Raw genomic sequence first — 15,134 nt, forward strand, 5'->3', positions numbered from 1 at the left:
AAGCGGATCATGTCAAATCACGACGCAACCATAAAATAATCCTAGAAACTGGGATCAGTAAGATGGGCAAATCATAGAGTACAGAATCTAACAGATCATTTCGAATTCAAAGGCGGAAATTTTGCACATATACATGACGATTGTGTTAGTAGAGAACTTTTCTTCAGCGGACGGTTTTTTTAGAAGATTTATGAAAAGGTTACACATAGTCTGCACGTTTTATGCATTTTTCCACGCTGGGAACTAGTACTGCTGCGGCTAGTCGGTAGGGCCCCAGAGCTTAAGCGCACGCCTATATAGAACTGCTAGCTAGTGAGTGTGGTGTGGCCGTGTGGGTGAGGTTTCCTCCGTCAGAGGCCAAATTGTTGGAGAGGCAGGGCAGAGGCTGGCCCCTCGCGAGTTTGTGTGCCGGCGGGTAACAGCCACGCGAGGCTCGGCGGCCGTCCCCGGCGTCCGGCGGAGCCGTTCGACGGCGCCGGCGAAGCAGAGGCGAGGCAGCCGGCGACATCGGCGGCGGCGGCAGATGGGGGCGCGCGTCATGGCGTGGTGGCGGGCAAGGGTGGTCGCGCCCATGCGCCGCGCCTGCAGGCTCGCCGTCGCAGCCGCCCGCGCCCGCGTCCGCAAGGGTGGTACGTAAGCTATCACTACTCACTGCTCTGCTTTTCTTGGAACTGCCACTGAAGCGTGAACTGGAGCGATGAACTTGGTAGAAACAGTACAATGCAATCGACTCGTTTTCTTCGACTCTACATATTAGCTCAGGCAGGCTCAAAGGATTTGCAGGCATAGCAAACCTGCCATTCTTTGCTGAACCGGTGGATGTAGTCATGCATCTCGCTAATGCGACGGAAAATTCATCATGCCTGAACTAATTAATCTCCGAGACCAAATTTGCGGTAGCCGTCATGCTTAGTTTGTTTAGAGAAGACGCTCAAATGGCATCTTATACTATCTGATAATTACCAAGAAAATACCCAATATTCAATGGAAAGACAATAAGATTGGTGGTCAGTTCATGGAACCAGAAGATAGTAGCAGTGCTCCAAAGAATTAGGTGAAGGAGCATTATCACAAGAAGCAAACAAACGGATCCGAGAGATCGGCCATGGCCCATGCGCGTTATCTTTTTGCACGCTGCTGCACACCAAAGGACTTGGGACACGTTATCTCGTGCTTCCAACCGCCCATTTGCATTATGTACTTTGGACCACCTAATCTAATCCGCAGCCCTTATGGTGGTTACGCGGATACATCACCTGATATTCTCTCTCTGAGACAGGAGTATCCAGTAGTACACAATGCAACTAATTTGCTGCATAATGTAGTACTCCCTCTGTTCCATGTTAATTGTATTCAGGAGTACTACCAAACTGCTTTAATCTTCGTTTGGTTAATGGGATGAATGGTATGCAGAGTGCGGGGTCCTGAACCTTCACCAGGACGTGCAGACGTGCGGCTACCACGACGTGCAGGTGATGTGGGACATGCTCAGCTCCGACAAGGAGGCCGCTGCCGCCGCCTCGGCGCCCGCGAAGCAGCAGCAGCGGCGGAAGAGGCCGTTCTGGAAGCTGCCTCCGTCGTTCTGGCCCGCCGGGTCGCCGCGCGACGCCGCAGCGCAATGAAGTGAACGGTGTACGAGCTGGTGCCTGGCAATGTGGACAGAACGCCTGTACCATGGCACCCTGCCGCTGTCATGCTGCTGCCTGTCATTGCGCCGCGAGTTCATGGCAATGATCCCTGCGACCAGACCAGCCCGACCATGCATGTGTACACATGATTTTTGTATAGTTTTTGGACAGTGCAAATCGCTTCTCCTCTGATCTGGTGTTAATTTGACCGTGCTCTGGCGTGGACAGAGCAGTTTGGACTTCGGACTTGCCCCCGTCGATTTAGTGTTTGATTATCATCATGCAGGGGGCAGCTAATATTCAACATGCAATTTGAAGAGGAAGTCATGTATTAGTCAGGCATCTATTTTATTGTTTAGATTACAGAGGAGCTGCTCTCCTCCCTCGCCAGAACCGCCATCTCCTCTCTTCCCCACAGTCGCCACCTCGTACCTCTCTCCGTCCACCCTTTCCCTCGCTACTGCTAGAGACCAGAGGCCGACTAAGTCCCGACATTGATCGATGAAGGCGGCGGCGGGGACATCTCTTCTCCGGTACCATTCCGCGTCGAGATGCGAGATCTACAAGCAATGACTTGAGGCAAAGGTTATGACTATGCAACAGTGGCGGCGGTGTTTTCGATCGGGCTGGCGATCTGGGTGGTGAGGCGTCAGTGGCCGCAATCTCATTTGCATGTACACGAGCGGCAGTAGCGACCTTCTACATCCCAATTAGGCGGTCCTAACTCAGGCACGCAGTTGGCGTCGTGCACATGCGCTGCTGGGCGGTTGTCATGGAGCATCAAATCGGGCGGCAACGATGAGTATGTTTTGTCGACCAATTCTGCCATCACTGACGAGGACGGTGGAGAATAAGGATAGTGGGAGACTACCAGAGTGTCCCCAGTTGGGATTTTGGCGGGGCCGGTGACATTATCCCCTTGCATTTTTTTTGCATGTGTGATGGTGACATTTGTCATTCCAAGCCTTTGGTAGCAACTGACACTTGTTGCGGTTTGACTGTTACTTATACAGGCATGGACTTCAATTGCATGGCATATTAGGTCAAGACCATCTTATGCATGTAGCTGGTGAGATCGCATAAAGTGAAGGCGGCAACACATGATGATTTTGATTTTGGTGGTGCTTCTCAAGTACTCGGTCTCGAGCTATGGGGTGAAATTCAAAGTTATGGCCCTAATTGATTGTACCGGTCAATGGTGATGTTTTTGTGGCATTACCTTGTTGAAGATATTTCTTGGATTTGCTCGGGCCTTATCTTCATTGTTAAAACTCAGGATTTGACCTTTGGTGGTTGGATATGGGGACGGCGTTGTTGGATCGTTGTTGCCTTTCTCGAGATGTTGTCGCTGAAGAACCTTTCACATTGTTTTTGTGATGTCATAGTTGATGCATATGGTCAGTGTTGTAGTTCATAGATCGGTGGCTTGATCACTGCTGAAGAACCTTTCTCATTGTTTTGGTGCTGTCATAGTTGACACATATGGTTAGTGTTTGGGCAATTATTTGCCCAATGTTCCTTCTAACGCAAGTAAAGCATCCATCTCTCTTTTTGTATTTCTTCTAACGCTTCTTCTTCAAGGTTGTATTCTGTTGGATAGAGTTCTTTCCCTTGAAGTTGTGGAAATTCTTCTCCACCACATTGGCGCTAGAAGAAGACTCTGCCTCTTTTATGTGTGAGTTCTTTGCTCTCCAGTTCTGATCAACACTTAGATGGCCGATGACATCCTCAACAAAGAATTCACGTCTCAAGTGCTTGAGAGAAGTAGCAAAGTTCCTCCATCTAAGAGGGAGTTTTGCAATAATGCAGTCCGCGACAAACTTGTCTGGTAACTCACACTTCAAGAGCTTCAGCTCCTTGGAGATGCACTGTATCTCATGAGCCTGGTCCAACACAGGACGGCTATCAACCATCTTGTAATCATGGAACTCCTCCATATATAGCATACAATTCTCTTCCAGCATTGGTTGTACTCGAGCGCATCCCACAAGTTTTTGGCAACGCACATATGGAGATATGTCTCAACCAACTTGTCTCCGATCACACTAAGAATGGCCCCCACAAAGACAGTGCTTGCTACCCCGAATGCCTTATCCTTCTCGGGATCAATCGTTCCAATGGGAATCACACCACAGACCAAGAAGACATTCATAGCAGGGAGCCACAAGGTTTTCCTCATCTGCCAACCCTTAAAATGTGTTCCGGTAAACTTTTCTAGTTTCGGTGTAGCAACAAAGCCTTGAATCAAAAAGTAGCTAAAATAAGGTTTTTGGATTGTTGGAACGTTAGGAGCTTTTTGACTAATCTAATCCACGAGTAGGTAATAAACATTGCAATCACAATATGCAACTCATAACGATACCTAAGCATGTGAGCGCATACAATACATAGAACCGAATCATTAATGAACAGAACATATACGTCTAGCAGATGAACGAGAAAAATAGGGGATGAATGAGTCATACCCTCCGGTTCGTCAGGACAATGCGGTGGCGGTAGCCACAACATCGTCCGATGCCTACTTCTTGGCGGCTTTGTTGTCAGCCATGGAGTGGATACAGAGGAAGTAGTGGAAGCAGAGGTGGGTGGATACGGGGATGGATCGCGAGCAGTCGCGTCGAGATGCTCCCCAGAAACCTTAGTGCCGTTCTCCAAGGTAGGATCTCGAACGACAGGGTTCCGGAGGCACCTGCTCTCTCGATAGGCCAGCACCTCCTTACACTATTAGGAGAAAAGCCTACTAGTAGCGCTTGAAATACATATAGTAGTAGCGCTGGGTCCAGCACTACTGCTAACGCGCTACAGTTAAGTTGTAGCAGTAGCACTGCCTTGACCAGTGCTACTGGTAAGTATGGTTAGCAGTAGCGCTAGTCAGGGCAGCGCTACTGCTAACTATCTGTAGCACTGTAGCAACACAAGCGTTGTTGCTAATCCAGCGCTACTGCTAGATGCCTTCCGGCGCTACTGCTAGTATTCTTGCTTTCACAGATTTATACCCCCTCTACGTATTTTGTGCTGTATTTGTACAAGCTCTATATAGTAGTTTCATCAGATCGTAATAAACATACACTATTGTCATCATATCATACACATACAGTAGTCTCGTCATCATCATCATCATCATCATCATCATCATTCAACACAAATATCATCACATCTCAAAAATAGCGATGCACAAGTCATGTCCTGTCTCGAATAAGTGCAACTGCATGATCATGGCACACACACAAATTTCATCATCTCTATCTAAACCATGATGTGGAAGGGAAGAGTGATCAGCATGAGCAAGAGCGCGACTATGTAGTACTTAAGGCACCGGCGGTTCCACCTCCGCTCTTGCCGGAGCGTCCACCTCAAGTAACTACTTTCTGCATTGGCTCTGCTGTCGAACCCTCTGTGGCTAGCACCCGGGTATTTGTCCACCTGGGCCTGAGAGTCTGGCCAGCGGTCGTAGACTCCTGGAACCCTCCCAATGAACACGGCGTAGCAGTCCTTCGCCATCTCTGACCTATGTACCTGCTTCGTCGGTTGATGAATTCAACGATAATATGCAACATAATGTACTTAAGAAAACAAAGAGGCATAATTAGCAAAATACAAGCAACCTATAGTAAACATAAATAATGAAGTTCCTCATACCCAAACTAATTAACTAGAGCGATCTACGCTAGTTCAGGAGGACAGTTTAATTATATCACAGAGTTTCGTCGTGCATAAAATTCAAAGTTTTGCCTTAGAAAGACAGTAGTGAAACATTGTCATCGACAATCAGTCCTCCAGGTCAGGGAGGAAGCACCCGAGCTTCTTGAAAGGCTTCAGGTCCAGACGCTGAGCGAGTAGCAGTGCTCGGACATCATCCCGCATGATTGGACCATGGTAGAACATCCCTATTGGTTCAAGGACATCACTCATGATCACTTGAGCAAGTTCACACTGTACGTGATAAAACTAAGCTCGGATTCGATGATCCGTTGTTTTTTTCTATGCTTGTGGCCCAGTTGACAATCTCGGAATTGTTGGTAGTAGCTGACATGCGAAGGCGTTGATTATCCCTTCTGTACTCGATCAGGTGATGCATGAGGTAGAATCCACCGGTCTTACTGGTGTACGGTTGCTGGATGTAGCAGAAGTCGATCTTATGGCCGAAACCTAGCCCGTTCTTCATGTGCTTTTTTCACCTTAATATATCCACCAGATAGGCTGAAGGTTACCAAGGCATTATCGAGAGCACTCTTGACGTGCGTGTAATCATTTTTCTTGATGTTCTTAGATGAGTCCAAGTACATAGCATGGGAGTATTATGGGTACAGAACAATGAGAACCCCCCCCCCCCCCCCCCCCCCCCCCCGCTGCGCAAAATAAGTACACCTCAAATTAGGTTCCATGCTTGCAAAGGAATGATTAAAACTTATGAAAGGATATCCGTGGATGACTTACGTGGGATGATAAGGAAGGAGAATCACTTCCTTGTCCTTATTAGCATACATGAAATCGGCGATGTACTTGCTCGCATAGTCACGGTGCTCTTTGCAGACTTCCAAGAAGCTCTCGTGAATATATTATGGGTCCGCGATGCAGATATATTTTATGTTCTCGTGCCCGATGAAATAGTTGAGATACAACGCATACATGCGGATGAACTGGAAATCCAGCTTGGTCATGTGGAACATGTCGTGGATGTAGTCATATCGTAGGATGAACTTAACTGCGGGCCATCTCTCAACGTACAACTTCCCACCCGGCACCTGAGCCGCGTAAAGCGGGTATCCTGATTTTTCCGAGATGAGAAGGCTTTTCTCTCTGGCCAGCACATCTTCATGGAGTCTCCTTAGATCATTGTTCAGTATGTTCTCTAACGCTTTCGCAGGTAGGATCGGGTCACCGGCGACATTGAAATGCTTCGCACCTTCGACAGGTACTCTATCTACCACCGGGGCTTCAGAGGCGGCTGGCTGCTTGAAGCAGCTCTGGCGCCTTTAGGGCCTTTACCGTCCGATCTCCTCCTTTGCTTCTTGGCGGGTGGCGGTAGTGAGCCCACCATACCTTCCCTAACCACCACCCCTAGTGTCGTCGGGCTAACCAGTGGACGGCCCTCGGGTTGTTGCTAGGTAGAGGCGACACTTGGAGGTGTCTCTTGCGAGGGTCGCTTGAATAGAGACTTTTGACATTCCGCCATAGGACGTTACGGCTCCGGCAAATCAGGCAGCTTCAAGTCATCATCTCCACGCTCATAGCCTGAGTCTTCGTCATCCTGAGCCATCAATCCTCCATCATCATAGGCGGTATTGAAATACTTGAGAGGGTCATCATCCTCCTCCTCCATGTCATCATCAGTATTTGCTTCTTCGACAACGGGGGCGACGTCATCTGGTACTAATGGAGGCCCTTCCTTGCGTCGTCCGCTATCACCTACCATGACAAGTGCAGGTAATTTGGTAGGTGGGGTGGTGTTCATATCTTATTGAGAAGCCGTCGTTGGTGTGATACTGGGCGCCTCGACATGAAGAAGTGTCTTCGGCCAAGGCAAGAACCAGCTCTTGCATGCGCCAATTCGCTTAGGGGTCTCCTCGTCATCGACTGGTACGGAGGAGGCCCTCGAAGCCCGCTATGACACTGGCCACGTTAACCTTGAAGATGCCATTGGGCATCTCTTGATTGTGGAACATGCGGTCCTTCGGCTTCACGATCGGTGCCTTTCCCACGACCACCCTCTGGCCCTTGATGTCGTAGATTAGGGTGCATGGGGTATCGTCGGCCTACGAAGAAGATATGTCTGCGACGTCTTACATCTGAAAGGAAACTGAAACGGAAGACTATAGACATGCTGGTGAAAAAGGGTATGACACATAATTACCACTAGTAGAAATGCCCGTGCGTTGCATCGGGCGATCTTTTTTTGTAAAACCTTCTCCTACTCGGAGTTCCACTATGTGCCACTTCTTATATCCAAGACAAATGTCAAAAATAAGGTTACCCTCATTCGCTATAAGGTGAATGTGCCTTCGTGTTGCCACAGTTGAATTATCGCTAAGCTATGGTTGAGGAATGAGTCTGCTCTTCAGCCGCCTCCACAAGAAAACCAAGATCACCTCTTCTTCTCTCGCCGCCGCCATGGTACACCACCTGGCAAAGCCCGCACAAAGCCGTCGGCGACGAGGAGGTCCTTTGGAGATGTTGTGCCCTAGTGGGCCGCGCGATATGGCAGGGAGGGAGGGTCGGCTGTTGTGCGTGGATTGGTAGTTGGTCCGGGCTGGCGTCTCATCTCCAGCGTGTTGGCTACCTTCAGTGGCGGCCCGACCTAGCCTGGTCACTGGAGAAGGGGGTTGCATGACGGGATCCTAGGCGACGACGGGTTCTCGGTTGTCTTAGTGTTTTGGATAGGGAACCGAGAGAGCGGTGTCATCCCTCCGTAGGAATATGGTTCTCCCCGTCCTATCCATGTTTCATTGTTGTGTTTATTGGCAGCCAAGGGTGTGTGGAGCCATGTCTCCGGCAGGTCTTCCAAGATTTGCTATGTTTAGGTTTCTGGGGTATCTGTTCGGATTCGATCGATTTTTTTGGTCTTGCAGTTTCTACATTCCGTTCTCACATTTTCTACTTCGGGGCAGCGATTTGCTTCACAAATTGTGGTCGACGACATCTCGTGGTCTACATCAACATCTTCTCGGCCGTTGCTTCCACAAGCTCCTGGGTTGAAAAGAGTTTGATCCCTCGAGGAAGTGGCTTAGAGGGATGCAGGAGGAACAAGAGCTCGGCTCCCCTAGAGATTTGAATGTAATTTTCTTTTTTCGTACGAGTGAGTTTGTAAGGACATGTGTTCCTTAATATTTGGCCTTAGGCCTTTTCGCAAACAAAAAAGGAATTGTTGCTTTCTGGACAATGAAGTATTGATGTGAAGAACAAACCCTAACATCCTTGGTCAACGCCTACTTCAACTTTGCACTGCCATCGGATGGAATAGTACTCCAACTAATTATACTTACAAAGCATGGCAACCCATCTTCCAGCTTACACGTCCTTTGAATCTCAAAAACATGCACTCTGAACTTTTGAACGTTTAAGCTGCTGCTTTCAACTTGCAACTGCTCTCCACATTCAGATTTCAGGCAAATTGTTGACACACGAACACGTCACGTGTACCCTCGACGCCGAGGGTGATGCACCGCAGCTCACGTCGAAGGAGACCCGACCGACAGCACGATACGCAAGACAGTCGACGGGCGCTTTTGCAGACCCGAAAACCCCACACCCCTGGGAGGGACCCCGTCAGGGAGTGCGGCGGCTATGGGCTGCCCTAGGTCGATTCGCTCGCCCCTAGGGCCTTGGGATTCGCAGCTCTCAAACACGAAGAACAACGAAGAATGAGAGAGAAAAACAGTGGAGAGATAAAACGTAGATGAAAAATAGTATATTGATTTGTTCGATTGTGTGTTGTTTAATCAGCCATCACACCCAACATATATAAGAGGTGGCTAGACTTCCCGTACAAGCAAATGATTCATCTAGGCTTTCCTTACAAAAAATTACATCAATTCACGTCCTAGAGTCCTAGTTCTATTCCAACTCGGATTCAGTCTGAATCTGGCCCAACTTCTGTCTTCCTCTTTGTGCGGGCCGCCAAGCTTGCATATGACCTCCGATCAAGACGGCCCAAATATGAAACTTGTGCACCTCGACGAGACGAACAATCCTTATGTTGAACACTTTTCCAAATAAGACCATCTTGAATATTCTACCATGCCATCTTTAATATCCAGTCGGACTCGGTCGTGTAACGGACTAGATTGTCCGAGTCTCGTAGTGAACTTACAGGCCATATACTATCTCATATGATAATGACTCCAAAACCAAAGTTCACCATTTTGACGATGCGCACAACTTTTGTGTTGATCACTTTTCCATCCGAGGTCATCTGGATTACCTTTCGGGCACATCTTTAGTTTCACTCGGATCCGAGCTCATCCACTCGGATATTAGAGTTTTTCGTCCGACTGGACCTTTTCACTCGGATGTTAGAGTCTTTCACTTGGAAGACAATCTTTCACTCGGATAATTTCACTCGGAAGACAATCTTTCACTCGGATGACTATATTTCGCTCGGAAGGCAATATCTTACTCAAACGTCAAGTTTTCATTCCGATGGTAATCTTTTCACTCGGAATAACTTCACTCGGATGATAATTTCACTCGGATTACTATATTTTCACTCGGAAGCCAATCTTTTACTCGATCGATACGTTTTTCACTCGACCTTTTACTCGATCGGTAGGTTTTCACTCGGATGGTAAACTTTTCACTCGGATTTCCCGACGGAAAACACAACCTGATCTTGATTTGCCTCTCCAGGTTGCATACGACCTCGGATTGAGACAAGTTTTATATGAAAAACGATCGGCTCGACGAGACAAAACTTTTTCGTGTTGAAGGTTTTTCGATTGAAGGCCGTCTTGATGGCCGAATTACTCGCGCAACCTATCAGACAAGTGTCTGGCACCTCGCGCCATATTTCCATTGAGGTTCGGTCTGCAGTGTATTGCCTCTAACTTTTGCATATGAATTTGGATTGAGATGATTTATATATCAAAATCGATTGCCTCGACGAGACGAAGACAATTCCTTAAGAGTGCTCCTTCATCCGAGGTCATCTTGAATACGTGATTGGCCAAAAACCACTCGTAACATTGAATTATGCCACTCGGAGTATAGTTTCGGTCCGTAAGATAAAGTCGAATGAATATAACCGAAACACCAAAGTGGTTCCACTCGGCGACGTGAATCTTTTCATGCTGAAAACCCGTTCACTCGAGACCATCTTAATTGCAATCTATATCTTGCCAAAATCAGGTGTCAACACATTCCCCCCTGTTTTTCAGCAAAGCTTGCACGCCGAAAAATAATATGCATAGTGTTTGTTCTAAGGACAATATCAGCACTCCATCAGCCATTTATTTTTCTCAGGGAGATAATTATGTATCGGCCATGTTTGTGCTAAGGGCGATAATCGTATATCGACCATTGCCTAATTAGGCTTCCTGCCACACACTCGGGTGGTACTTCTTCAAATATTTGCCATTGAGAGCTCGAGGTAACAATGCCCCTTGTATTGATTCCACCAAATATGAATTTCCGGGAACAACTCTTGTAATTCTAAAAGGACCTTCCCAACTTGGAGACCACTTTCCAAATTTTCTATCTCTTGAACCAATCGGCAGAATCACTTTCCAGACGAGATCACCAACTTGAAAATTCTTCAACTTAACTTTCTTATTGTAAGCTCTTGCAACCATCAACTTGTCTCTCTCTATGGACTTCAAAGCAACCAAACATTTATTGGCAACCTCATCAATATTGTCCATCATCAAGTTATAAAAGTCTACTGCCGATAAATCATTTTGTTTGGCTATTCTGAAAGCATTCAAATTTACTTCCATTGGTAAAACAGCCTCCTGACCATATACTAGCTCATATGGAGTCACTTTCGTAGCACCATGCCTTGAGATTCTATGTGCCCATAATGCCTCAGACAATAAGTCATGCCATCTCCTTGGATTATCCTCAATATTCTTCTTGATGAGCTTGATTAAAATTTTATTGCTAGACTCAGCTTGTCCATTAGCTTGGGCATAATATGGAGAGGAATTGAGCAACTTTACGTTATAAGATTCGGCAAACTCTCTGACTTGGTGTGACATGAAAGATGAACCTTGATCTGTAGTTAACGTTTGAGGAATACCGAATCTATGAATAATGTGCTCGGTTATGAATTGAATTACCTCCGTATGCGTCATGTTCTTGAGATGTACTGCTTCAGACCATTTAGTGAAATAATCAGTTGCCACCAATACGAACCGATGCCCTTTTGAGGAAGACGGATGGATTTGTGCAATGAAATCTAAACCCCGACCTCAGAAAGGCCACGGTTTGATAATAGGATGTAACATAGCAGCAGGAGCCAATTGAATATCACCAAACTTTTGACAAGCTTCACACACCTTATAATATCTGAAGGAATCATTAATCATAGTCGGCCAATAAAACCCAGCACGTCGCAATAACCATTTCATCTTGGGAGCTGACTGGTGAGTGCCACAAATACCTTCATGTACTTCTCCCATAGCAACTCTTGCCTGGTCCTCGTCCAAACACTTTAGAAGAACATCATCGACTGTTCGGCGATAAAGACCATCATCTCTCATTGTATACTTGAAAGCCATACGCCGAACAGCCCTATCCACCCTTTCACTCGGATTGCACAAGTAATCAACAATGGGCTTCCTCCAGTCAGGATTGTTACCTGCACTAGATTTTTTGTTAATGACCGAATCAGTGGGTTCTGGTTCGGCCTCTTCTATACTGGTAAGACAAGACATCGGACTTTGAGAAATATGAAACATGCCATGATCAACATGGTATCCAGATGCTTGCTGTGCCAACTCATTTGCTCTCCAGTTGTCATGTCTAGATATATGTGCAATGCTAAAACAATCCAAAGTAGAGATTATATCTAGACATTTATCAAGATAAACATTAAGTGATTCGTCCAAACACTAAAAGACTTTGGATATTTGCTGCACCACTAGTAACGAATCACCATAAGCCTCAATATGTGTAACACCTATGGCAAGTAACATCTCTTGGCCGAATAACAATGCTTCATATTCGGCTTGATTGTTTGTGCAAAAATATTCTAAGCGGCATGAGGCTTCAAAAACAGCACCATGAGGAGATATATAAACAATACCAACACCTTGGCCATTGCTACAAACTGAACCATCAAAGTATAATCTCCATGGTACTAATGAAACAAGGTTCATATCAACATCATGCTTGTTATTAATCCGATGTTCAACAATGAAATTAGCAACAATTTGGCCTTTCATGGATTTTAGAGATTCATAAGCCAAATCATATTCAATCAAAGCATAAGCCCACTTGCCAATTCTACCACTAAGAATTGGCCTATGCAACATGTATTTAATGACATCGGTTTGACAAGCTACTACACAAACACTCGGCACAAAATAATGTCTCAGTTTTGTGCAAGCATAATATAAGCATAGACATAATTTCTCAATAAATGTATACCTTGTCTCTGCGTCCAATAAGCGGCGGCTCAAATAAGTGATGGCATGCTCTTTTCCTTCGGTCTCTTGAGTTAGAACAGCACCAATAACTCCTTCCTCTACTACAATGTAAAGTCTGAAGGGTTGCCTATGCTTGGGTGCTCTCATCACCGGAGGAGTGCACAAATAATTCTTGATCATATCAAATGCTTCTTGCTGTTTTGCCCCCCAAGTGAAATCAGCATCATTCTTTAACCGAAGGATAGGAGTAAATGCATCAACTTTCCCTGATAGATTAGCTATGAACCTTCTCAAATAATTGACCTTGCCAAGAAACTTTTTCATATCTCTCTTGCATGTTGGAGCCTCCACTTTATGTATGACCTCTATCTTTTTGGGATCAATCTCTATACCATCTTCATGAATAATGAAACCCAAAAACTTGCCAGCTGACACGCCGAAAGCACACTTCAAAGGATTCATTTTCAGTCCATACTTTTTCATTCTTTCAAAAGCTAAATGCAAATCGGCCAAGTGAGATTCAAAAGCATCCGATTTGACAACAATATCATCAATATAAACTTCAAGTATGACACCGAGTAAATCATGAAAAATCAAATTCATAGCCCTTTGATATGTGGCGCCAGCATTTTTTAATCCGAATGTCATCACTGTCCACTCGAATAAACCAAGGAAACCAGGGCATCAAAAAGTTGTCTTGTACATGTCCTCTTCGGCCATAAAAATTTGGTTGTATCCGGCATTACAATCTAGAAAGCTAATATCCTTATGTCCAGAAGCATCATTAATAAGCATATTGGCTATTGGCATAGGATACTCATCTTTGGGTGTAGCCCTATTCAAATCTCTGAAGTCAATGCACACCCTCAACTTACCGGACCCTTTCTTCTCCACTGGGACAATGTTAGAAATCCACTCGGCATACCTGCAAGGTCGAATGAAATTAGGTTCAAGTAGTCGACCGATCTCTTCCTTGATCCGGTCATATGTTTTCGGATTAAATTTTCTGGCCGATTGTTTATAAGGTCTAAAACCGGCCTTTATAGGCAACCGATGCTCCACTAGCTCTCGGCTTAACCCTGGCATCTCATGATATTCCCATGCAAAGCAACAAACATATTCTTTCAATAGCTCGATTAACTTAGCCTTACAATCGGCTTTCAAATTTTTGTTTATAAATGTCGGTCGAGTGACTGAACCATCTCCAATATCTACCTCTTCTAACAGATCGGCTGATGTAAAACCTTGTCCAAGTTTATCCATGTCATCCAGCTCCTCTATAGACTCATACATATCGTTCTCATTGGTCCGATACTTTACAAGACGTTTTTGTAACCACTCGGAATTAGGATCCATTTAAACATATCATACCTTGGAGCCGATTGCATTCACTCGGCTTTAAAGAGACAGGCACAACACCATTCTTGGTCGCGCTGAGAAAATCAAATTCTGATAAGTCACGTCCCGTCAAGCAAGTAGCATTGGGATGTTGCCAATCCACCGATGCATCGGCCAAAGCAACACAGTCGAGTTATCCGCATGAATAACTTCCACTTCATCATCAACCCACTGAATCAAAAACTGGTGCATAGTGGATGGCACGCACTGGTTTGCATGAACCCAATCGCGGCCTAGTATGACGTTGTAGTTACCTTGCACCTCAGCGACAAAGAATGCAGTAGCCAAAGTTTTGCTTCCGACTGTAAGCTCCACATACATCACACCTTTGGCTTCAGTTTTCTCTTTGCCTTCAAATCCGTTGAGCACCGTATTGGTCTTGATCAATTCTTCATCAGGCAAACCCAATTTCTTGAACACCGAATAGGGCATAAGATTTACCACAGCACCACCATCAACAAGCATCCGAATGAGCGGCGACCCATTGATATGACCTCTGAGATATAATGGTTTAAGATGCGTTACTGGTTCTTTTGGCTTCTTGAATATTGCATTTTTAGGGCCAAAATCCAGCTGAGCCACCTCCCCTTCTTCATCTACAGCACGAAACTCAGCAGGTAAGTAATACACCATATTGATATCCATACCTTCATGAACCGGCGTAGACTCATAGTCCAACATATCAGCCTCCTCCTCGAGTGCATCCACAGATTCTGAAATTTGTCCGAGTGAAGGAGAAGTAAGAAGTGTCACAGACGATGTCATATATGTTGCATCCTCCTCCTTTGGTGATGTAGGTATTGCTGTGATAGATGTAGAAGTTGCTGTACCTTGTATTTGTTTAGGCCTCCACACTTGTTTTGGTGGAACCATGGGTCGAGTGTCATTGAACAACTTATCCCTTTGTTTCTCGGCCTCCTGTTCTGCCATCTCTTGACTCCTTAACCTCTGTAGTTTCCTCTTTTGTGTGTTTGTTAGCCCTGGAGGACACCACTTGGGCTGAGTCTATTTAGGATCTCTCGTT

General features: G+C 45.8%; 1 protein-coding gene across 1 annotated transcript; it reads left to right on the forward strand.

Moving 5' to 3' along the window:
* The first annotated feature begins 311 nt into the window (after positions 1-311).
* LOC125521033 lies at positions 312-1,961 on the forward strand. The gene is made up of 2 exons (XM_048686088.1): positions 312-629; positions 1,414-1,961. Exons 1-2 carry the CDS (start codon positions 524-526, stop codon positions 1,620-1,622), a joined length of 315 nt encoding a protein of 104 aa, XP_048542045.1. The 5' UTR covers positions 312-523; the 3' UTR covers positions 1,623-1,961.
* Positions 1,962-15,134: the final 13,173 nt, after the last annotated feature.

The sequence above is a fragment of the Triticum urartu genome, chromosome 7 (genome assembly GCF_003073215.2).
Source record: "Triticum urartu cultivar G1812 chromosome 7, Tu2.1, whole genome shotgun sequence".
Classification (NCBI taxonomy): domain Eukaryota; kingdom Viridiplantae; phylum Streptophyta; class Magnoliopsida; order Poales; family Poaceae; genus Triticum; species Triticum urartu.

Excerpts from the sequence above, each read along its gene's own strand:
- LOC125521033 (XM_048686088.1), top strand. The coding sequence starts at position 524 with ATGGGGGCGCGCGTCATGGCGTGGTGGCGGGCAAGGGTGGTCGCGCCC. Across the intron at positions 630-1,413 it reads CGCCCGCGTCCGCAAGGGTG|AGTGCGGGGTCCTGAACCTT; the intron begins GTACGTAAGCTA and ends AATGGTATGCAG.